The sequence below is a fragment of the Equus quagga genome, chromosome 3 (assembly GCF_021613505.1).
Source record: "Equus quagga isolate Etosha38 chromosome 3, UCLA_HA_Equagga_1.0, whole genome shotgun sequence".
Classification (NCBI taxonomy): Eukaryota; Metazoa; Chordata; class Mammalia; order Perissodactyla; family Equidae; genus Equus; species Equus quagga.
Window position 1 is genome coordinate 103,269,931 of NC_060269.1, and position 15,782 is coordinate 103,285,712.

General features: G+C 36.1%; 1 protein-coding gene across 1 annotated transcript in view; it reads left to right on the forward strand.

Moving 5' to 3' along the window:
- UBA6 (ubiquitin like modifier activating enzyme 6) overlaps positions 1–15,782 on the forward strand; it is an 81,374-nt gene that overhangs the window by 12,577 nt on the left and 53,015 nt on the right. Inside the window, exons 3-9 of the mRNA XM_046656894.1 lie at positions 459–553; positions 1,353–1,381; positions 4,642–4,736; positions 5,244–5,355; positions 10,666–10,746; positions 12,225–12,347; positions 14,163–14,286. Of these exons, the coding sequence (XP_046512850.1) occupies positions 459–553; positions 1,353–1,381; positions 4,642–4,736; positions 5,244–5,355; positions 10,666–10,746; positions 12,225–12,347; positions 14,163–14,286 (659 nt within the window). The remainder of the gene's footprint in view (positions 1–458; positions 554–1,352; positions 1,382–4,641; positions 4,737–5,243; positions 5,356–10,665; positions 10,747–12,224; positions 12,348–14,162; positions 14,287–15,782) is intronic.

Below are 15,782 nucleotides of genomic sequence, written 5' to 3' on the forward strand. Positions count from 1 at the left end.
ATCCATTGGAATGTCCACTATCTTCAAAAACTGGTATAGCATCATATTTATCACTCTTCTTTCAAAAAAGCTCTTACTGTTGGCTTTATTACTATATCGGACTTTTTTAAATTGCCAATGCATATTTTTTTTAAATTCCCTTTCTGATACTAGCTGTGGCAGGGTCTTTTATATACTTTATCAGCTTTTATATTTACAATAATGTTTGGAAACTGCTTAATTTTAAGTCACCTAAACTCCAACAAGGGAACCAATTTTTTGCCTCAGAAAGTCTGCTTACAGGAAAAGGATTAAAGTGGAGATCGCAAAGTTAATTCAGAAATTTTAAACACTATGCAAGTGATCCAAAACAAGTCTGTGGGCAGGATCTACTTGCCATGCTATTCTTTTGCAAACAACTTTAAAGGGATATGTAATTTTGATGAAATAAATTATTTTCTATTGTGTTTTACATGTAGTCGACAGAGGTATGTTCTTGGAGACACAGCAATGCAGAAGATGGCCAAGTCTCGTGTTTTCTTAAGTGGTATGGGTGGTCTTGGTTTGGAAATTGGTAAGCACTATTTTTATTCATAATTTTATACGACACTTTTGAACAACATAATTTAAAGAATTTAACTCCTTCCCCTGTATTATTTACTATAAAGGAAATTAGATCCAAAGCCTTGATCAGATTCAGTTTTGATTCTTTTGGCAAGATCATTTCATGGTACTGTTGTGTTCTTCCACAAGGAACCAGTAATGACTCTCTTGCTTCTTTTTTTGTGATGTTAATAGCCATTAATGATCATTCTCTATGTCCATTAATTCATTATGATAAAGCACACATATGTATATTCATAACAATATGTCTGGAAGAATACACTAAAATATTTTGGGGGGGGTGGTAAGGAACATTGGCCCTGAGCCAACATCCATTGCCAGTCTTCCTCTTTTTGCTTGAGGAAGCCTGTCCCTGTGTTAACATCTGTGGCAGTCTTCCTCTGTTTTCTGTTTTTTATATGTGGGACACTGACTGTCACAGCATGGCTTGATGAGCAGTGCGTAGGTCCACACCCGGGATCCGAACATGCGGACCCTGGGCCGCCAAAGCAGAGCACACAAACTTCACCACTATTCCCCCAGGCCAGCCCCAAGAATACACTAAAATTTTGAGAGTGATTATTTCAATGTGGTATGATTATGGGAAAGTTATTTTTTCCTTCTTGTTCATCTGTATTTTCTAAGGAACTTGTATTTCTTAAATAGTAAAAAAGTTAAAATTATCCAGTCAGAGATATGACCAAGCTCCATGAAGACATATCTAATATACATTCCTAATATTAAGCTCTTCTTTTTTTTTCCTGTTACAGCAAAAAATCTCGTTCTTGCAGGGATTAAGGTAAGTGAGTAAATGTCCTTAGTGAGAGGGTAAGAATTGTTAGTTATAAACTTTTTTGTTTTGTTGTGCTCATCAGTTGTGGTAATATTCTTTACACTTTGGCCTAATTATTGCTTCCTTATTTAGTAGCAAAATTGTTTCAATGCTCTATTGTCCTCTTTTTAAAAAACTTTTTATTCCAGAAAATTTCAAAATTATACAAAAATAGAATAGTTTTAACAAAACTCCATGTACTCATCATGTAACTGCAATTACGTGCCCATAGACAAATTTGTTTCATGTATCTCCTTCCCGTTCCCCCACTGCTCCCCAGACACCAAATTATTTTGATGTGATGCTGAGACCACCTGTTATATCTCCTTTAAATATTTTGGTATATGGTTCTAAAAGATGAGTGCCTTTTGAAAATCTGACCACAATACCATTTTCACACCTAAAAATGTAACAATTGCTTAATATCATTGTAGCAGTCACCTATAGCTGCAAAACAAATTAGCCCAAAACTTAGCAACTTAGACAACAGCATTTATCGCAGTTTCTATGGGTCAGGAATTAGGCCCAATTTAGCTGATTCCTCTATTTGAAGATCTCTTAAAAGGCCACAGTCAAGATATTGGCAGGGCTCACAGTCATCTTGAAGCCAAGGGCAGGATCTGCTTCCCAAGCTTGCTCATGTAGTTTTGACAGGATTCAATGGCCAGGTTGTGCCACTTCACATTCCCACCTCACTTCCTTGCTAGCTTTGGTCAGAGGTCACCCTCAGTTCCTTGGCATGAGATCTTCTCCATAGGGCACCTCACAATATGGCAGCTTGCTTCATCAGAGTAAGCTAACAAGAAGACAAGAAAGAGAATGGTCTAGCAAGACAAATCAGAGTCTTTTGTCACCTAACCTTAGAAGTGACATTCCATCACCTATGCTATATTCATTAAAAGCAAGTCACTAGGTCCAGCTTACACTCAAGGGGAGGGGATCACACAAAGGCCTTAGGAGCGGGAAACAGGAATCATTGGGGCCATTTTAGAATCCTGCCTATTACCAAATATCTAGTTAGAGTTCAAATTTTCGCAGTTGTCTTAGAAATTTTTTTAATTTGTTTCTTCTAATCAAGACCCAAGCAAAGTTTATATGGTGAACTTGGTTTCTTTTGATTTTTAAATTTCCCTTCCTTGATTTTTTTTTTCTTGTAATTCACTTGTTAAAGAAATCAGGTCGTTTATCATGTGTACCTCTACCCCTGTATTTCCTGCAAACTGGTAGTTATGTCCAGAGAATCAGATTTAGATTTGATTCTTTTGGCACTACTGTTTCACACATGATACTTTCTCCCATCAAGAGGAAATAATATTCTGTTGTCCCCTTTTTTGTGATTATTACTAGCTATTAATGATTATTGCCTACATTCGTTATTTTATTAGGGGCATTGATATTCTAATGCCATCATTTTTTCTTCTTTTATTAACTGAAATAATATTTTAGAAAGAAAATTTTCCATTCATCACTTATTTGGTTTCATTAAAGTATCATTTGTATATGTACCAAAGGCAGGATAAATACTTGATTTCCCCCCTTTATTTAGCAGTTTTCAAAATCACTGGTTTCCTTTCATCCCCCAAAAGTGACTAGTGAACTTGTGTTGTGTGTGTCTGTGTGTGTACATGAACATCATGATAAACTCCTGGATTTAAACATATTTGATGTGTTTTGATCTACTGTAGTAGTTATTCTCATTGATGCTCAAATTTTAACATCTTTGCTCATTGGGATTGTCTGCAAGTTCGTGAGTCCTTTTAATACAACCCCAGTAGTCTTTGATCGTCACTGATGGTAAAATCTTTTCAATGAGCAGAGCTAGAACATTCATCATGAGTAAACATTGAAATTTCTGAGTTTCAACTTAGGATTATAGAGTATTTACTTCTTTGATTTTATCTTTGTATCTCTTACTGTAAGGTTTAAGTTTTTTTATCCTTAGGATATATCCCATCTGGATTTGGCAGACACATTAAGTGCTTTCTTAAGTTACTTTAAATAATTCCAAGTTTAATCAATAGTTTTGTCCATTCTTGCTTTGGATTTTTAAGGATTGCTTTTTTAAATTTAATTTAGTTTTACTATTTGGTAAGACTTATATAATTCAAAGTCAAATTGATAAAACACAGTATATTCAGGTATGTCTAGCTTCTCTCTGTGGTATTCTTTCCTTTTTCTCACTGTTTCTTAATATAAGCAAATGGATACTTATAAACATGGAAATCTGTACATGTGTGTGTGTACATATTTATCCCCATCTGCCTTTCTTAGATAGAGTGCCATATTTTTCTCCACCTTGCTTTTTATCATGTAACAGCATATCCTGGGATTATTCCATGGTGATAAATATATAGATATTTCATTCTTTTTTTATAACTGCATAGATATACATTGTGTGGATGTATCATATATTATTATATCCAGTTCTTCATTGGTGGACATTTTGATTATTTTCCGCCTTTTGCTATTACAAATAGTGCCGCAGTGTTCTTGTACATATGTCTTTTTGTATTTTTCTCAGTGTGTGTTTGGGATATTCTTAAAAGTGGGATTGCTGTGTCAAAGGGTAAAAATGCACATTTTGCTAGAGATTGCCAAATTCCTTTCCATTGAGGTTGTACCACTTCACATTTCTACCAATAATGTTTGAGAATGCCTGATTCACCTCGCTCTCACCAATAGAATATATTATCAAACTTTTGGATTTGTTCCATTCTCATGAATGAGAAAAGGTATTTTATTCTTGAACAAGATTGAACATGCTTAAATATTTTAAAGGGCCACATGCATTTCTTTTTCAGTATAGTTTGTGTTCATATACTTTGCCCCTTTTTCTGTAAGATTTGTGGACTGTAATATAAGTTACAGATTTTTTTCCAGTTAGTTATCTTTCTTGCTTTGAAGATGGAGCATTTGGGAAATGTATGTGTGAATTTTTTTGATTTTTTTATGTTTTGATTTAAATAACATGCTACTTTCCTAAATTTAAATTCTCATACTGTTTAAAGTATTTTGTCCATTAATTTTTCTGGGTTTCCAGATGTATATAGTCATATCATCTGTGAATGGATCTAACTTTATGTCATTTCCAATACGTAAGCCTTTAATTACTTTCTGTTGTCTGATTATGCAAGATAATACTTGCTATACAGTATAAATAGTATTGGAGATAGTAAGCGTCTTTGTCTTATTCCTGACTTTAACAGATATTTTCCTCTTTTTTGAAGGCACTTACAATTCACGATACAGAAAAATGCCAAGCATGGGATCTAGGAATCAACTTCTTTCTCTGTGAAGATGATGTTGCTAATATGAGAAACAGGTGAAGATATTTTAATGTATTATCATAGGATTTTTTTTCTCTTGCAATTGTTTAGAATATTTTCTCTATCCAGAACACCAGTTCAGTCACAGTTGTTTAACTCATCACCGTAAGTTCATGCTACCATGGATAAATAAGTATTGACATATACTTATTTAATCATTTATATTTCTCATATTTTTAATACATTCACATTGCTACCTAGGAATGAATTTCTTTAAGATTGTTAGAGGAGGTCTTTATCGTTAAAAGACTTAAGGAGCTTGGAACTAAGAAGGTACCCTTTGAGATTATGTAGCTTACTATGGAATACAATAGTATGCTGCATCTCAAAATTGTATAGTTATCTATAAAGATAAATCTTAATTTTCTCTTCCTCTACAGTGTATTAAATTTCCATTGAAATTTTATAACATTCATGTTCCTCTGATGTCGTCAGTGTTCAAATTTGAGAGATTGAGTATATTGAATGAAAGAATAGTAAAGGTCATTTATTTATTTTTTTAGGGCGGAAGCTGTACTTCAAGATATTGCAGAACTAAATCCATATGTTCATGTCACATCATCTTCTGTTCCTTTAAATGAAACCACAGATCTCTCCTTCTTAGATAATTACCAGGTTGGTACCCCATTTTATATTAGATGTTATTGACAGATTCCAAGGCAAACCATTAACTATTAATATGGTATAACTAATTTAACCTACTCTTTTGAGAACAAAAAACTTTAGATTAAAAGACTTCCTTTAGAATAATATCTTTCAAATGCTCCATTTTAGGGAAAGGGCCTAAGAACTACTGACAAAGCAATTATATCAGTCAGCTGTTTTCACAATAATGTGCATTGAAAAACTGCCTAAAACTCAGTGGTTTATAGCAACATGCATTTTGTTTCTTTCCCATGCATCTGCATGTCAATTGGAGTCCAGCTGTTCTAGACTGAACTTGAACTCCAGAGTGTGGGTTCTGCTCCATGTGTCTCTCTTCTGGGACTAGGAGGCTACCTAGGATATGATCTCATGGCAATAGCAGAAACACAAAGGTGTAAGTGCAGCCATCCAAGCACGTTTCAAGCCTCTGTTCGTGTTATTTCCATTAATATTCCATTGGCCAAAGCAAGTCACATGGTCAAGCCCAAAGTCAAGGCGCAGGAAAGTACACTCTGATTGTCCTAAGGCCATGGGCAAAGGGTGACATATAATTTGATTACAGAGAAGTAAAAAATATGGATCAGTGGCCCGCCCGGTGACACAGCAGGTAAGTGCGCACGTTCAGCTCTGGCGGCCCGGGGTTCGCCAGTTCAGATCCCAGGTACGGACATGGCACTGCTTGGCAAGCCATGCTGTGGCAGTCGTGCCACTTATAAAGTAGAGGATGATGGGCATGGATGTTAGCTCAGGGCCAGTCTGCCTCAGCAAAGAGAGGAAGATTGGCAACAGATATTAGCTCAGGGCTAGTCTTCCTCAAAAAAAAAAAATATGGATCAACAATTCAGTCTACCTTAGGCAACCATAAATAACAACAAGAAGAATTTTCAGCACCTTGGATGTTCTAAAAGTGAATAGATTGACCCAGATTTTCCCTGTGGTGAAACTAAGATGTTACCCATTGTCTAGGAAGAAACACTCCTGTGTTTCTCCTCTACTCTCAATACTTCTGGCATTTGTGTGATCATATTTGTGTGGGTTTTTCCCTCACACCAAGCAATTCTCCAACTCTCTGGACACCTGGCTAAGTGTCCTATAATTCAATTCAGTTTTGACACTCTACCTGGAGATAGCATCAGATCCCACAGGTCACTCAGTCCCACAAGAAGTGCTCCCCTCTTCCCTTTCCAATGCCAGTTGCAAGTCCAGGTTATTACCTGTGCTTCTGAGGACTGGCTGTAAATCAGAGGTTCCCGCAACCCCTCCTCAGGTTCAATTAATTTGCCAGAACTCAGGAAAAGTTTACTTACAAGATTACCAGTTTATTATAAAAGGATACATCTCAGGAACAGCCAGATGAAAGATGTGCATCGGGCAAGGTGTGAGAGAAGGGGCACAAAGCTTCCAAGCCCTCTCCAGGTATTCCGCCTTCCTAGCACCTCCACATATTCACAAACCCGGAAGCTCTCTGAGCCCCTAGTTTAGGGATTTTTACGGAGTCTTTATCACGCAAGCATGAATGATTAAATCATTGGCAATTAGTGATTCAGTCAATCTACAGCCCCTCTCCCCTCCCCAGAGGTCTGGGAGATGGGGCTGAAAGTTCTGACCCTGAAGTCACAAGATCAATTCCCCTGGCAACCAGCTCCCATCCTTAAGGGCTTTCCAAAAGTCACTTCGTTAACAAGGTAAACTCAGGTGTGGTTGTTAGGGGCTTGTTATGAATAACAGAAGACATCCATTTCACCTTTATCACTCTGGAGTTATTTCAGGAACTGGGACAGAACTAAATATTATAACAAAAGATGCCATTCTAGCTCTTGTATAGGAAATTATAGGAGTTTTTGGAGCTGTGTGCCAGGAACCTTGGATGACCACCAAAATATGTATCACTTATTATAATCACATCACTCTTATTGGAAAAACTAGTGTAGTTTCCATTCTGGACTGGATAAATTGAAATTCATCCTGCTACAAAGATGCTTAGCCAGCCCTGGTGTTCTAGTGTTTAAGATTTGGCGCTCACTGCCGAGGCCCAGGTTCATTTCCAGGTCCGGGAGCTATACCACCCATCTCTGTTGTCATAATGTGGTGGTTGTGTGTTGCTGTGATGCTGAAAGCTATGCTAGTAGTATTTCAAACACCAGCAGGGTCACTCATGGTGGACAGGTTCCAGACTGAGACAGACTAGGAAAAAGGAGTTGGCTATCCACTTCCAAAAAAATTGGCCATGAAAACCATATAAATAGCAGCAGAGCTTTGTCTGATACTGCACCAGAAAGTGAGAGGATGGCACAAAAAGACCAGGCAGGCTTCCGCCAGGAGTTGTAATCTACTCAATGGCACTAACAAAAACAAAAAAACAAAGATGCTTAATAGACTTCCTTTTAAATGACTACCTGAGCTGAAAATAATGTAAGGGAAGTGCTTAGAAGCTAAAAAATGAATAAGTAGCTAAAAGAAGACCAGTGAACTGTTGATTCTGGGCACTTTCAAGGATAGAGTTTGCCTATCTCAGTAATCACGTTTCTTGGGAATTAATGGTCACACAGGAACAGAAAATACAAAATAGGTCTACATGAGAGAGAGAAATGGAATTGAGACCTACCCCTCTTTGTAAAGCCAAAATGTCAGAGAGCTACACCCTCAGTGAAAGGGTGGATGGGAACAGCCTTTGCCCATCAGAATAAGAAGCTTGTCTGTTTTTCTCTTGAGTGCTAAATGAAAAAATGAAAATCTCTAGGAATTCATAACCATAAGCCTGTCCTCACACAAATTTGGAGATCAGCTTTATAATTCTTTGTAGTCTACAATTTCCCAAGCTGAGAACTTAACATAAAAAGTAGTACTAAGCTGGTGATACACTAGAATACCAGATAGAAATAAAACTCTACAGATCTGGAGGAGTGTACCCTCAACTAGGCCACAGGATATTCCAAAAATAAAACCCCTTTGAAGATCAATTTGTTACCAGACAAGGGCCCACTGCCTGACACACATAGAAGCCAATTCTATGGCACTGGCTTTTGAGAAAAGAAAAGACTTTATTGTGAGGTTGACTAGCAGGGAGACAGGAGACATGGCTCTCAAATCCATCTCCCTGATTCAGGATTTGGGGTAAAATTTAAGGGATTTGGGAAGGCAGGGTGGTATGTGGAAGCACAGGCGGGAGAGTTTTAAACTGGAAGGTCTTTAAGCAAGCAAGATCATTTGTGATAAAGCATGGAAAGGGGCTTTAACACTGGATCTTCCTGGACAATGGACCCCTTGCTTCTGAGGAGAGTCCAGCTTTGAAGTTCTGGTCATGTCCCGGTCCTTTGGTTCCATAGTAAGAAGATCTTTGGTTCCAGATGTTATTTCAGGTCAAAAGTTTCTCTTCTGTGTGTGCTCTGGCTACATGACTTGCACTTTTGGCTCGATACCCCCGATGCCCCTACAGGATAACTTTAACATTCTGTCTTTGATAAGATGGGGCCGGTTTAAACTGGTCTGTGGTTACAAGTTCACAATGCAAAATAACAAGACAGTAAAAAGCAGTTCAGCATAATCAAGAGTCAGTGGATATAACAAACAGAAGAATTACACCTCCAAGAATTTCAGATAATAGAATTATTGGATAGGGGCTATAAAATATAGATGTTCAAACTGACTAAATCTTAAAAGAAGGGATTAAATATATAATATGGGAATAAGACACTATAGCAAACAATCAGGCAGATGTGATAAATAACCAAATAGAACTTAGAAATGAAAATATTGTATTGAAAATTAAAACTCAATGAATAGATTAAACATTGGATAGATAAAACTGGAGTAAGAATTAGTGAATTAAAAGATAGAGCTGAGGAAGTTATTGAGACTACAGCACACAGAAATAAGAAAATATGAAAGAGAAATTAATTGAAAGCTTGAATGTAAAAGTCCAATTCATGAGACTGGATTTCTAGAAGGAGAATATTAGGAAAAGGCAATATTCAAATAAATTATGCCTGAGAATTTTCTGGCATTGATGAAACACAAATCAGATGTAGTATATGCTGGCTCTAGGATTTGATTTTACCCTATTTACAAGCTTATAAGTTACCTTGTTACTGTTTCATGGATGTTGGCAGAAAAAATGGGATTTCTGGGTCATAGACTAAGGACTTTATTACTCAGAGTATGGTAAGAAGTATGAACATCATGTTTGCCTTGTTTCCTTTTGCCTACCCCTCAGATCCCACTAGTGCAGTACAGAGGGCTCAGTGGATGCCTGCACATTTAGTGGTTCCTTTAGAGGAGAGGAACCCTGAGCTTTGGGAACCTGCTATTTTATAGCAAGCAGTAAACAAGCCTGTTCCTGCTCGCAGAGGGAGACATTACCTCGTTCCGCAAGTTTGCACAAGGCAAATACAATCCTGAGAAATAGCCCAAGTAAAGAACAGTCAGAGCCTTGCATTCATGACATACCCAGTGAGACATATATAGTGACAGACCGTGAGAGTGAGAAGCACACCATATTCTAACCTAGATAAATAAGACTAAATTCACACTTGGCTATTTGTAGTGAAATAAAGTTATCTAATTCATGGAAACCAGCAGCAAGGAAGACTCCAGACTGAGAGTCTAGCTCTGCTCTTGCCACTTGATAATTGAATGACCCTAAGAAAGTATTTGACCCATATGAGTCTAAGTTACTTATGATAAAATTTGATTATAAAACCTTTTTTACTTATAGGGTGGTCATACAAAAATTAAATGAAGTAGATGTTGAAAATTATAATTTGCTATCTTTAACAATCTTGGTTTTACTAATGACATTGTTATAAAGCATAAGTTTGTTATATTGTGAATCTGTTGAATCTCAAGTAAAAGAAAGCTAAGCCAACTAATGTACCTCTTTAAAAATCTAATTGTTATCCCTTTAAGTTAGCATTAAATTGATACTCTGGTGACTAGCTTAGTATTCCCAAGGCAATAGCAAGTAAAATTTCCAATCACTTGGAATACGTAAATACCACATAGGAGGGATATTAAATTTTACTTCTAATTATGAAACCTGTTTTCGTAATTGAATTTAATGTGGGCATATTTTCCCCTGTATATATTATTTTTACTTTTGTTATTCTGTACTTCTGAAGGTATTAACCTTAGAATGGGTTACAATAGGATAGTATTTTTTTATAAGGAAAACAATGTATTTTTAGCATAATGCAAACTGATATGCTTCTGACTTAGAAGTTATATATTACCAAAATAATTGTGGATTTTCTAGTCTTTAATTTCTTGTATTTTTCTCAACAGTGTGTAGTATTGACTGAGATCCAACTTCCATTGCAGAAGAAGATCAATGACTTTTGCCGTTCTCAGCACCCTCCAATTAAGGTAATATTATCACTTAATAATGACACGTAGTTAAACAAAGGAAGAACACTCTCACTATTAGAATTTAGAGCTTTTCAGTGGGTTATATAAGATGCTCTTTTTACATTAGAACAATCACAGTAATATTTTTAATTTTGGCATCATATTCATTTCCTTTTTTTGTTTTGAGGAAGATTAGCCCTGCACTAACATCTGCTGCCAATCCTCTTTTTGCTGAGGAAGACCGGCCGTGAGCTAACATCCATACCCATCTTCCTCTGCTGTATATGTGGGACACTTGCCACAGCATGGCTTGCCAAGCAGTGCCATGTCCACACCTGGGATCCAAACTGGTGAGCCCTGGGCCACCAAAGCAGAACGTGTGAACTTAACTGCTGCGCCGCCAAGCCGGCCCCCATTTCCATTTTTTAAAACTAAGATCTAGGGGTTGGCCCGGTGGCATGGTGGTTAAGTTCGCACGCTCCACTTCAGCAGTCTGGTGTTCACAGGTTCAGATCCTGGCCACAGACCTAGCAACACTCATCAAGCCTTGCTGTGGCAGCATCCCACATAAAATAAAGGAAATTGGCACAGATGTTAGCTCAGGGCCAATCTTCCTCACAAAAAAAAAGTTAAAACTTAAGATCTAAATCTGGTTTATAGGCAGATTGCCAACTAAGGAAAAATTACAATTAGAAATAGAAAGGATGATAAACATTGAGTTCATCATCTAAATTTAAATATGATATGATGGTGGTTTTCAAGAGGTTAATTGTTTTTTTCTTTTTTTAACAAATATTCATTGAGTAGTATGTACCAGATGCAATTCTAGGTACTAGGAATACATTAGTGAATAGGACATGCAGATTTTCCTATTCAAGAAAATTACCTTCTTGTAGGGAAGATACACAATAAATGAGCAGATAAGTAGATGATCTGTTTTCAAATAGTTTCAAGTCCTGTGAAGAAAAAAGCTAGGTAAAGAATAGAGTATAGGGGCCGGCCCGGTGGCACAGTGGTTAAAGTGTGCACATTCTACTTCGGCAGCCCGGGTATCAGCAGTTTGGATCCTGAGTGCAGACCTGGCACTGCTTGGCAAGCCATGCTGTGGTAGGCATCCCACGTATAAAGTAGAGGAAGATGGATGTGGGTGTTAGCTCAGGGCCAGTCTTCCTCAGCAAAAAGAGGAAGATTGGCAGCAGTTAGCTCAGGGCTAATCTTCCTCAAAAAAAAAAAAAAAACCATAGAATGCTTAATGATGATGTGCTGATGTTGCTTCTAATTTTGTAACGCTAGATATCCAGTCCCAAATACCAAAATCTGCGATTCCTAAACCAATTTATAGACAAATAAATTTATCCTATTCATAATTCACTTTATCTCCCAAAGGATATTCTTAATTATAAATGAAATTGTCATAAAAGGGCCTGAGAAAGTTGAGCTGTTTTTTTTTCTTTATATAAATAGATGAGCTTGAACTTGTTTTTATCATTTCACAGTTCATCAGTGCAGATATACATGGAATTTGGTCACGGTTGTTTTGTGATTTCGGTGATGAATTTGAAGTTTTAGATACAACAGGAGAAGAATCGAAAGAAATTTTCATTTCAAATATAACGCAAGTATGATTGTTTATGTGTATTACATGTATATGATTTTTTTAAGTTAATGTAAATAATATTTTTAAAAAGTGGTGTTAGCAAAATATGCAATATTTTTTATTTTATGATATTTTAAGGTAATCATGAGGGAATATTTTGTTAATTTCTTGATTGCAGTATATTAAAACTCAATTAACTTTCAAATATTAAGTAGCTAAAAGTATTCTGGATTCCTTCAAACATTATTCAGTAATTGATCAACATTTGCTTATATCATAAATTTTAATTTTAATTTTGATCTATGTCATGTTCTCATGGGACATGAATTGTGAGTCAGTGTTTACTGAACTGTTTATTGTGTCAGATCATAAATGTACTAAGTATGTCTTGAGTCACTGATTCCAGGAAGAGTTACACTTAAGTCACCATAGACAAAAACTTTTCTAATTTGTTGCATTTCTCAAATGTTATTTGGAGGAAGAAAATAAGTTTAAGAATTAATTAACCTTTATATCAAAAAGTCTCATTGTCTCACCACATTCTCTTGATATCCTATAAGCTTTTAATATTTTAATTCCCTAAAAGAATTGAAGAAATCATTATGATCCATTTTTAGTACTCTTCCTTTTTGGCCTAAATCATTAACTTTATTTGCACTCTTTATAATCAATTTACATTAAACTTCAAAAGAAGCCAGATATAAGGGAATGATAATATATTTTGACCTAATATTACTTGTGCTTCTATCCTTATGCTTTATTTTTAAACCCAATGTAATATTGCCTTTCTTACCCCTTTTTAAGAAAAATCCATTGAATAAATCATTCTGTGTATTTTTCTGCTTACAGAATGGTTTATTATTCAACCTTTTACCTTCTCTAGTTGTTTTTAGTTTGTCCCTGAGAATGTCATACAATTAGAATAAACTCCAAGGGATAGTACAGATTCTTGTATTGCATTTGTATTTTCTTGTATTGAATAGTGCAGGAAATATGGAGCTTATCTCTAATGAATTAGAAAATATCATAAATGTTCCCGTTTAACTTATCTGCAGATTACCTCTCCTTAATAAAGTCCTTATGAATTCTATTCTTCTTGAGATATTAGCAAACTCATATTACATTAATTTTATCTACATGTTTGTGATCATAATTTTATTATTCCTATCCAAATTATTAAGCAGCAAAAGAATTATATTAGAATCTACGCAATTATCAGAGAGAGAGTGATAATTCCATTAGGTTTTTTGTAGATTAAATTATTGTCACTTTATTCAAGCAATATGTAGGATTATATGCAATTAGGAAATTTCCAGGCCTTTGACCTATCTCTTCCATCCTCTTTGGTGAAATAAGCCAAGTTTATCCTGATAAGTGGGGCTACACAATATTTCTTTACTTTAAAGCGTTGAACAAGCTTTAACTACCAGTTTCCTGGCTTTAAATCTCCATCCTCCTTTCTTAGATTTCTTTGATCTTCGAAGTGAGACTCTTATCACTTATGCACACAGAGTTTTTGTAATATAACTTTTAGACTTAGATAACTTTAAATGTTTTTTATAAGTCACAAGAATCTTTGAAGTATCTGAACTCCTATGTGGAATCTCTGAATATCTGCTCCAAACACAGAAATTATATTTTCAGCATTCAAAATAAAAAAATAATAAGTTGATCACTATTTTGTGTAAACTCTTTAAAGGCTTGCTGTTACTAAGGAAGGAGACGAATGGCTTGGAATTCTTATTGTTTTGAGGTTTGTCCTTTTTGTGTGAGATTCGGAATTTGTATGTAAAAAGAATACATAACTTGTTTTTTAGTAGGCAACTCTTATTTGTAGGCTAATCCTGGCATTGTGACTTGCCTTGAAAATCTTCCTCACAAACTTGAAACAGGACAATTCCTAACATTTCGAGAAATTAATGGAATGACAGGCTTAAATGGATCTACACAACAAATAACTGGTAAGTTGATATGTTTTATTAATTCATTTATGCTTATTATTCAGCCCATTTATAGTTCAAACACTATACTCAGTGTTGAGAATACAGCATCACCTCAGACAGACATGATCCACTTCTTGGCCTTGAAACATTCAGTCCAACTGAGGAGAAGTCACCATTAAACAGTCATGATGTAAAGAGAGTACAGGCATTCTTGAAACTCCAGACTTAGCAAGGAAAGCTGTCGAAGTTTTGGGACGGGCTGGTCCAGTGGCACAGCAGTTAAGTGCGCACGTTCTGCTTCTCGGCGGCTCGGGGTTCACTGATTCAGATCCCGGGTGCAGACATGGCACTGCTTGGCAAAAGCCATGCTGTGGTGGGTGTCCCATGTATAAAGTAGAGGAAATGGGCATGGATGTTAGCTCGGGGCCTGTCTTCCTCAGCAAAAAGAGGAGGGTTGGCAGTAGTTAGCTCAGGGCTAATCTTCCTCAAAAAGAAAACAAGTTTTGGGACAGGAGCAGTGGGGACAGAATATGTTGATTGAAATTTGAAGATTTCATTGGCTTGGGAAGGTGGTTAGAAGAATATTCTGTACAGAGACAAACAGTAAGAGTCAAGACAATTCAAGGAACTGAATGATACAGTATGGCAGCTGGCAGTGGGAGTTGAGATAAGAAGAGTTAACACAATTAGGAGGAAACTTTGCTATCTCATATAGGAAGGGAGCAAAGATTCTGACTTGGGCAACTTGTTTATTCACTTAGAGAGTGCAATAAAGGGAGCAGGTTTTGGAGCTAAGGTAAGGAATATGGTTTAGGCTTGTTGAGTGAGCTAGCAATGAAGTATTCAAATAGAGATATATGTTGTTCTTCAGTGGCTTGGATAAAAGGACTGAAAGGATATTATTGCAGGCAAGGTTGTGGGTTTATTGGCAAGAAGTTGAACAGTCTGGTTTTCTAAGATGGGGAAAGGTACTGAGGCCAGAGGTTTGAGGAGAGTTTTTAAACTCATCTTGAAAAATAGAAAGATTATCAGGCATCATTTAGGGCTCATCTGAAGTTGAAGATAATAAATTTATAGCAGCATTAGTCTGCATAGTTTGTGATTTTCCTCCAGCCATGTTTTAAAGAATTAAAGACAGTGCTAGACATCCTGTAACTCAAAGACTGCATGTTTACACCTGTTCAGGTGATTTAGTTTTATCTTTAGGGCATTTGAAAGTATAATTAAGTGATCAGTGTATAGACTAATAAATAGAATTGCTTTTTTTTTAATGACTGCAAAATGGATCCTAAGGAGAGGAAAAATCAGTCCCTGTTAAACGAAAAACTTTGGATCTATATCTTTGCATCTTGAATAAAAAAGCTATTGGATTTTGTTTCCCAGACTGTATCTAAATATCTAAAATACAGCTTCAGCTCATTGATATTAAAGAATTTTTATCTGTTTTTGCAAAAATTGTCTTAACTGATCATTTGGGATTATCATTTATTATTTTGGGATCCATGCAATGGATT